The sequence below is a fragment of the Zingiber officinale genome, chromosome 2B (assembly GCF_018446385.1).
Source record: "Zingiber officinale cultivar Zhangliang chromosome 2B, Zo_v1.1, whole genome shotgun sequence".
In the NCBI taxonomy this organism is placed as follows: domain Eukaryota; kingdom Viridiplantae; phylum Streptophyta; class Magnoliopsida; order Zingiberales; family Zingiberaceae; genus Zingiber; species Zingiber officinale.
In genome coordinates this window covers 118,246,804-118,256,781 of record NC_055989.1, presented here as the reverse complement: position 1 = coordinate 118,256,781, position 9,978 = coordinate 118,246,804, and the positions used below count along the sequence as shown (strand labels likewise).

The window sequence follows — 9,978 nt, the reverse complement described above, 5'->3', positions numbered from 1 at the left end:
ATGGAGCCTACAACTCCCGCTTCTCCCCCACCGCCACGGCCTCCACAACCGCCGCCTTTCCCATACCCTCCAGCGTTTCCTCCTCCAGTGCCCTCACCGTATCCCAATCCATAACCGCTGCTGGACCCGGAGCCAAAGCTATTGCTGCCTCGTTCTCTTCCGCCACCGCCACTGCCTCCTCTACAGTACCCTCTAGCGCTCCCGCCATTGACACCCTCACCATATCCAGAATTGGAGCCAGATCCATATCCGGACCCACTGCCAGATCCTCCACCGCCGCCTCCTGCGGCGGCCTCGGTGAGCGATCTAGCTGCCAACGTAAGCTGGAAGGTCAAAGGGCGATATATATATATCCAGCGCCCCCGTCAATCCGTCTCCATTATTGTAAGTGGCCAAGGCATGAGAGAGAACATACTCAGACGTGTCGAGTTTTGATCCCCAAATCTCATGTGGTAATTGTAAGAAGAAGAATAGGGAGAGAGCAAAAAATAATATAAGAGCAATAAAATCTATTGTTCATTGATATTTGCCCTAAGGATAATACAATATATAATGTTCAAAAAGTACTTGGTCAATTAACTAATTAATAAATAACCGAATTATTCTAAGAATAATTCTGAGAATAATTAAAACAGAATTATTAGAATAATCCAAATACTAATATGATTTGATTTGGTAATTTGATCCAGTCAATTTTGATAATTCTGTTTTATTTCTTTTACCCCCCGACAAACTCAACGGGAGATCTCTGACATTGAGTTTGCTTGTTAACTTGTTGAAATATTGTCTGGATAATGGCTTAGTAAAGATGTCAGCGATTTGATCTTCAGCAGAAATATAAGAGATGGATAACTCCTGAGTTGTCACACGTTCACGAACAAAATGAAAATCAATTTCGACATGTTTTGTACGAGCATGAAAGATTGGATTTGCTATAAGATATGTTGCTCCAATATTGTCACACCAAATTTTTGGTGCAATATTTGATGGAAGATGAAGTTCAGAGAGAAGTGATTGAAGTCAAATAATTTCTGATGTTGTATTTGTTATAGCTTTATATTCTGCTTCAGTGCTTGAACGAGATACCGTAGGTTGCTTTTTCAAATTCCATGAGATAAGATTTCGTCAAAGAAATATTGCATATCCACTAGTAGAGCGTCTATCTTCAGGAGAACTTGCCCAATCCGCATCACTATATGCATGTAAATCTCGAGATGATTGATGATAAAAAAGAAGACCATGTAGAATAGTACCTTTGAGATAGCGAAGTATTTTTTTTTACATTATCCCAATTTTATTCATTTGGAGCATGCATGAATTGACAAACACGATTTACCGCAAAAGTAATATCAGGGCATGTGATAATGACATATTGTAAGGCCTCAACAATACTTCGATAAATCTGTGGATCAGATAGAGCAGGAGAGGATGAAGTTGGAGAGTTGTTTATAGCAATTGGTGTAGAGATCGGACGTGCTCCATCCATTTTGGCTCTTTGAAGAAGTCCAGTAATGTATTTGCTATAAGAGAGAAGATAATCATCCTCATGTGGAATAAGCTCAATACCAAGAAAAAAACGAGCAATACCCAAATCTCAAGTAGGAAATTCTTGATTGAGAAGACTTAATAAAGTTGTGATGCCCTTGCGATTATTGTCGGTTATCAGAATGTCATCCATATAAATTAGAAAAAATATCATATATTCATCATTATATTTGTGAAATAGAGATGAGTCGGTCTTTGATCCAGAAAATCCTTGAGCTTGTAACCAATTAGATAGTCGATGAAACCATGCACGAGGAGCTTGTCGAAGACCATATAAGGATTTCTTGAGTTGGCAAACATGAAATGGAAATTGTGGATGAATGAGCCCAAGTGGTTGCGATCCATAAATACAGTTTCCTCAAGATGACCATAGAGAAATGCATTTGAAATGTCCAATTGTCGTACAAGTCAATTAGAACTAACAACTATTGATAATAATAATCTGACAGATGTAATTTTGATGACTGGGCTAAAAGTGTCATTAAAGTCAATACCTAGTTGTTGACTAAATCCTTTAGCTACAAGTCGAGCTTTATATCTTTCAAGAGAACCATCAGCTCGATGATTAAGATGGAATACCCATTTAAAGCCTATAACATTCATTGAGGGAGTGCGCGAAACTAGAGTCCATGTTCCATTACGAAGAAGTGCATTAAATTCTGTAGTCATTGCACTATGCCAGTTCGGATCCTTATTTGCTTGTGTAAAACAAGTTGGCTCAATAGATTTTGAAGAGACCACTAGAGCTCGTGGAAGGGGATATCGAGTTGCATTTGGTGGATAACGCTCATAAATATCACTAATGGGAAGCATGCGACGAGGAGTATTATCATCTGAATCACTTGTTGATGACGACGAGGAAGTAGGCTGACATGGTGATGCAGATGACGGACTTACATTATCCGAGGATCCAGAACCAGAGAACATATTATCTTCGATCGACGAGACTTCTAAGATTAGAGCAGCAACCTGAGGTGATTTTGATGGTATATGAGAGTTATTAGAGAGCTCCGGAGCATGACCTAGGATGCCATCACTTCTGATAATATTAGGTGACATTAAGAAGGTGTCACTTGTATCTAGAGGAGAGATTGAAGAAACCACCGAAAAAGGGAATAGAGACTCATCAAAAGTAACATGTCGTGAAATATAAATTCGTCCTGTTGGTATATGCAAGCAACGATAACCATGGTGCAAATTGTTATAACCAAGAAAAACACATTGTAGTGAACGAGAGTCAAGTTTGTGTTTAGAATAGGGTGTAACCATGGATAACATGCGCAACCAAAAATTCGAAGAAAAGTATAATTAGGGATTTGATTATAAAGTTTTTCAAAAGGACATTTATGATTGAGCAATGGAGTAGGAAGTCGATTTATGAGATATACTACAGTGCTAACAGCTTCATCCCGAAATTTGCACGGAACCGATGCATGATGAAGAAGAGCTAAGGTAGTTTCAACTATATGTCTATATTTTCTCTCAGCAGAGCCATTTTGTTCTGGAGTGTGAGGACAAGAAACTCGATGAACAATTCCACAAGAGATAAGATGACGATGGAGAGCTTGATATTCGCCTCCCCAATCAGAATGAAAAAAGAGTATTTTACGATTAAAAGATCATTCAACTTGAATTTGAAAATTACAGAATATATTATATAAATCATATTTCCTTCTCATAGGATAGACCCAAGTATATTTACAAAAATGTAACATAATATTGGAAACCTTGATTAGACAAAATAGGTGCAGGGCCCCAAACATTAGAATGAATTATTTCAAGTGGAAAATTAGAAACATGATCAGATGAAGAGAAAGGTAGCTTATGACTTTTAGATTTTATGCAGACCCTACATGAATGAGATGGAGAGGAGGTAATAGAAGTAGGTAAACCATACCTATTGATGATTGACTGAACAATACGAAGGCAAGGATGACCAAGTCGAGCATGCCAAGCTGGTTTATTTGTGTGTTCACCAACAAAAGCTTTGATTGAAGAACTCTGAAGATAATAGAGGCCATTTTTGATTCTCCCATAAAACACAATAGCATTTGTTCCTCTATCCTTTATAAGATAATGATTATGATAAAATTCAAAAATGACATTGTTATCAAGACAAAACTGACGTGCAGAAAGTAAATTTTTAGTGATAGATGGAACATGAAAGGCATTGCGCATGTGAAAAGTTCGATTAGATAAATGAACATACGTGTTTCCAAGATTAGTAATTTGCAAACCTGAACCATCGCCTACTTGCACCATATCTGAGCCATAATATGACATTACATCTGTAAGGATATTATAATATGATGTGACATGATGAGTTGCTCCAGTGTCAATATACCAATCAGTAGATGAAAACTCTGGGGTTTTACCACAAGTAGGCACAAACGAAAGAACTTTATGATATACTTGTGAAATAGCTGGTTGTCTTGAGGTTGTAGGACCACTAATGAAATTTGAGTCAAATTGACTAGGACATTGAATACCAAAATGTTCAATTCCAAGATAAATTTGATATTTTACCCGAGATCAATCAAGTCTTTTAGGGCATATATTTCCAGTATGACCAACGATGTGACAAATCTGACATCGGTCTGAACTTTGCTTTTGGCCTCTTTGATGTCGTCGAGTATTTGATATCTAAAATAAAAAATAACTTGTCCGGTGGCAATGGAGAAAAACCACGGAGACGGAAAAAATAGAGATTAAGGAAGAGGAAAGAGAAGCAAAAGGGTTGACAGTAGAAGAAAATAAGTATTTTTCGTTTGTTCTGAAAAATAGAGAAGAATAAGAAAATTAAAACATGTAGGAGAAAAGAATAGGCCTGAGGAAAAAATTTAAAATTCGCCGTTTATAGGATCTCCGCCTCAAGGAATTGAGGGAAGATAAAAAAGAGATAGCTCTGATGCCATGTAAGAAGAAGAATAGGGAGAGAGTAAGAAATGATATGAGAGCAATAAAATCTATTGTTCATTGATATTTGCCCTAAGGACAATACAATATATAATGTTCAAAAAGTACTTGGTCAATTAACTAATTAATAAATAACAGAATTATTCTAAGAATAATTCTGAGAATAATTATAACAGAATTATTAGAATAATCCAAATACTAATATGATTTGATATGGTAATTTGATCCAGTCAATTTTGATAATTCTGTTTTATCTCTTTTAGTAATACCCATGCTTCAGTCAATATACCGCCCTGAGGGGACATGATGATTATATATATATATATATAAGGGAGGGAGGAGAGCAAATCCTCTGGTCCATTTTTTCCTGGTCCTCTCTTGGTTCGCTCCGTAATTACGGTTGGATTCTGGTCGGAATCCTATCGTAATTGACTGTGATTCCTCCCTAGGTTTATATTCCCATCCAGGTTGTAGTTTGGATCAGGTAAGACAGTCGGAAGCTACCTTATATATATAATCCGATAGCCCATCCATAGTCGGTGGCCTCCGAACGGCCGGCGGCCTCTGAACAGTCTCCGATCGTCTGTCGAGACTCAAATTATCATCTGAATAAGAATATGAATTCATAATCATAGTTAATTATGACGGGATTCTAATTAGAATCTGACTATAATTACAGAATAGATAAGGAGAGAACAGAAAAAAAACCAGACCATAAGATCCTTACTTGGAGAGAAAGCTATTAATTTATTGGGAAAGGTTGTATATAATTGGATTTTCTGGGACTACGGGAATGCTTTAATTATTGAAGAGACGATCGAGAACATGAATGGCCCCAATGCACTATGAGAGGCTTATTTTCCGACATCTGGCTCGATGCGCTTAATTACCTACTACTTACCACTAACTAATGCCGATTAGTCCAACGGATCAGATTAAATGGGATGCATATATGCTGAAGAAGATTAGATTTTTAATTACTAGAGCCCGCCGAAGGATATAAAGAGAGTGGAGTCCTTTACCTTTGATTCGCATGGCTATTTTGATTTAGGGTAGTGCTAAATGGCCAGAATCTGGCCAGCTAGAATGTATACATGCATGCATATTCAGGGGCATTTTAGTAATATCAGATGTGTATATTAATTACATGCATGCACATGCATGCATTATAATTGGGTGATACAGATTTCTAGCTGGCCAGATTCTGGCCAACAAGATTTACTGTTTGATTTGGGTAGTGCTAAATGACCAGAATCTGGCCAGTTAGAATGTATACATGCATGCATATTCAGGGGCATTTTATTTAATAGGTAATAGGTAATAGGCATATTCAGGGGCCAGCTAGAATGTATACATGATTTGGGTAGTGCTAATAGGTATATTTTTTTATTAATATATAATTATTATTAAGGGTGCACGAGTAAGGACGGATTTAGAAATTAGAAATAGATAGGTTGATCTTGAGTTGGCAGAGGTTCGAGTATACTCTGCGCAAGCATGTTACCAACTCATATTTTTCTATATTTTACCAAATTTTAAAATTTTCTTGAATATATTTTTTATTATTTATGAAATTGTTAAGTTAAATTACATGTAATGATAAAAAAATTTTGGAGATCGTGATGGAAGATCTGGCCATTGACAGCGGGCGTTAGAGAGCATGCTACCGATGATGAGGTAGAGATAGTCAGTATACGAATGTGACGCGAGGTTGTGCTCAAGTGTCTCATTTTTTATTTATTTTTTTTTGATGAAAAGGTTAATATATGTATCATCAAAATACACATTCATACAAAAGTAATCCTTAAACCCCTTATGTCATGTTTGACGATGTGTCAGATCTGAAAAGGGAATCATGATTGTGTACATATGTCAACTCATGTACCATCTATCACTATCTCTCTACACATGTTGGTTGCAAGCCCATCCTTAGCATTAGGGACTGAAGATGAGGTATCATCCAGTACTACTTGCGATCTCTGTCCATGCTGCTCATGTACCCATATAATCAGTGTTCGCACTATGCCCTGCGTCCTCTGCAAGCAGGTGCCTCGCACCTCCTCCATGTCTCTCACATCTCCCATGTGTCTGTGAGTCATCAGTGATCACATCATCTTGATCCATCTCCTCCTATGTTACGGGCCAAGGCCCATGAAATCACTTTGAACAAGTGACCAGATATCAATGGATTTGACGTGTCTTTACCGCGAGTCGTTTGCTAACCCCAACCATAAACGGATTTGATGTTATCCTTACCGTGAGTCATTTGCAACAAACTAGATAGACTTTTATGGTGGGTCTATTCATCTTCTTGGGCTTTTTGGCAAAACTCCAGCCATAAACGGATTTGATATGTTTTTACCCCTAGTCGTTTGCTGTGGACTAGATAGATCTTTATAAGATGGATCTATTCACCCCATGCATTACCCTCATCCCCTACATGCTCTCCCACATACAGTCCTCATGTTCTACTACATGACTCCATCCGTTGTGATCTCTCCTCACATACAACTCTCTCATGTAGGAATCAACAGTTGCTCGCCAATTGCTTGCCTCCGGCGTCGACTGAAGGGTATGTCGACATGAAGAACATGTCAATCCGACCGTGATAACCATGGTCGAGGGACCATGTCGGCGACTACATCCCATGGGTGAGGGCCTGCCACAGAGGGAGTGGCTATAGCTACCAGCGACGATAGGGAAAGGGCATAAGACAAGTAAGTGTGGTCCAAGAGAGAAGTGATATATCCATCCACCTGATGTAACGGACTATTATGCTATTTATGATTGACACTACTTAGTTATAACAATAATTGATTTGCGAATGGGAATTCTCCACAATTTGTGAGACTACACGATCGTCGGGCCTCCTCTGGACTTCAACCTCAGACTCCTCCACAAGTCCTCCTATCCATTTCACTTTCCTCCTCTTCCTCGATGGCATCGGTTCCTCCTACTGCCCTCCAGGGCACCAAGAGCATCAAGATCCTTTGGATCGAGAACCTCTTGTGGCCATCGGCCACCTCCTCCCCTCACGACACCCCCTGACTCCCAAGTTTTTGGCGAGACCTCCGTCATGGAACCTCAGCGAGATCAGTTTTGAATGGGTTTTTCTTTGCTTGTGCAACTCTAATTCCGAGGGGGGATTGGAAGAAGCTTCGGACGAAATCGACACCGACAGAGATGGGGGATGGAATCCATTTGGTATTAAAGTAGGAGGAATGGGTTACATAGCTCATGACATCCCCTTGGTTACTCCATCCCTGTATGGTAATTGGTAGAACAATTTCCTAGGCAACAAGGATTTAAATCTCACTTATTAAAGTCCATTATCCTTAGGAAGCTTGAAAAGCTTATAACAATGAACTACCCACCAAGATCCCACTGCGCTTCCCGATTTCCTTAAAAACTAGATTTCCTTAAAAACTAGTGGAAATTTTTTATGAAACCAATCTGATCATTTCAGAATTAGTCGGATCAAGAATTAAACACCTATATTATCAAAATAAAATAAGATATTTTTTCAATTTCACTTTGAGAAAGTATAATTTTCTTTTAATAAATTTCAAAATGTGATGAGCATTTTGAGTGTCATATAAATCTTTTGTGCGTGAAATAATAAAATGCAGTGGAAAAAAACTTGCAAACTAATTGTCTTAATTATTTGATTTAATGTTCATAGTGTTATCTATTTAATGTATTTTTCATGTTCAAAATCATCTAGAAACCATGATATGGAGCATAAAGAAATCAATAATAGCATCCTCCTGCACAAACTGCTAAAATCACTGAACATCTAGCTGACTGTTTGCGTTCTTTCTAACTTTACCTGTTCTGAACCAGACATTCTAGTTGCTGAAGCTGCATCTTACAAAGTTAATCGAATATATCACGTTCAATAGTTTGCGAACAATTGTAGGAGTATGTACTATCATCTCGTCAAATTGTACACTAGGAAACTAACCAAAAGTATAACTAGAATGAGAAAAAACGTAACAACAAAGACATGGAATAGAAATCAATAGAAATCAGCTCATCTGCGGTGGCAAAAGAAGCATCACTTTAATGGCCCCTCGAAGACGGCCCACACAATTTAGAAGGTGATAAATTACTGTAATCAGCTCATCCAACAATAATACAGTGGTTCAACGACTAATTAATTGTTCAATGATTTCACATCCATTCGATGAGGACAGTAAGCCATGCTTTGTGACAGAGAAAAAGGAAGATATCTAAAAGGAACAAGTGTTTCTTAACTCAATTCCAGCGCCAATATGGCAACAGGAAGTTGGGCACGCACCATCCACAGTTATTAAATAAATGCGTGAATTCATAATAACAGCTCCAAGATATCCATGAATCAAGCCAATAACGTAGTAGAATATCATGCCCAACCTCGAAGCACGCATTCACAGAGTATCTCTATGGTGTGGATGAAGACTAGCAAGATACTGAACATAGTTGACAATTTTATGTCAACACGCCAAATCAAATTCTGTAACCATCAAACTATGGGGTTAACTCTACAAAACGTTTTCAAGAAGACGAACAGCCTCATACATGAAACCTACAATCAAACTCTAACCTGACCCAAGAAATGACAAGCAAGAACAGGAATGAACGCATGAGTGATTGCTCACATCTAATCTAGTCATTATGGTTTACAAACGTGAGCAATTCTATCCCTACTAGTGGGCATGTGGGCCATTGCATTGGATACAATGATATAGGGGTCATCCAAATTAAAACAAGCATATGGAATCATTTATGGCCTATATTGACAACACAGAAGTTAACTCATTCAGATTTTAGGTAGAAACGGTGATTAGAACCCACAAACATTATTTGGTTGAAGAAATACAATCACAACATTAGCCTCCCAGTATCGCAGCAAAATATTTGTTAACGAGAAGGTTTACCTGTGCACAAAAAAGCTGTCAGGGGCCTTTTTTATGTAGGGGGAAAAATCACAATCTTGCCTGTATATCTTAGTTACCTCGTGATGTTCGAGAGTGAAAGTATAATGAAGCCATGTCTTTGAGGTCTTGGAGTGGGATGAGATTCTTTACAATTTCTTCCATCGAAGGACGAACTTTGGAATCCCTGCTGAGGCAGCAGTACGCTATCTTAGCAACCTTCTGTACTCCTTTAATCGAGTAGTTGAACTCCAAACGAGGATCTATAATTTGATAAAGCCTTCGCCTATCGCCTAAGTACATTTTTGCCCATGCCACTAGATTTTGCTCCCCACTAGGCCGATTCTTGTCCATGGATCTTCGACCAGTTAAAATTTCAAGCAACACAACTCCAAAACTATAGACGTCGCTCTTTGATGTCAAGTGTCCTGTATTTAAATTTTGTGCAACCCTCGTTAATCAGTGTTTAGCTGATTCAATGAATAATCAGCTTATGCACAATTAGAACAACGTGGCTTAACAAATACCTAAATGAAGAAAACATCCAGGAACGCAATGAGTTATTGATTCCAGATAGATACTATATCTTAGATTCCAAAAA

At 38.1% G+C, this 9,978-nt stretch overlaps 1 protein-coding gene across 2 annotated transcripts in view; it reads right to left on the bottom strand.

The window, feature by feature from the left end:
• Positions 1-8,549: 8,549 nt before the first annotated feature.
• The window catches only part of LOC122046914 (serine/threonine-protein kinase PBL34-like), a 42,448-nt gene continuing 41,019 nt past the window's right edge, over positions 8,550-9,978 (bottom strand). Inside the window, exons 6-7 of one of the 2 annotated variants that reach the window (XM_042607871.1) lie at positions 9,458-9,805; positions 8,550-8,956 (exon numbers count right to left, since the gene is read on the bottom strand). In XM_042607871.1, the coding sequence (XP_042463805.1) occupies positions 8,937-8,956; positions 9,458-9,805 (368 nt within the window). In that variant the 3' untranslated portion in view covers positions 8,550-8,936. Of the gene's footprint in view, positions 8,957-9,183; positions 9,381-9,457; positions 9,806-9,978 lie in introns of those variants that run through there. The other variant, XM_042607872.1, reaches the window with a different exon arrangement.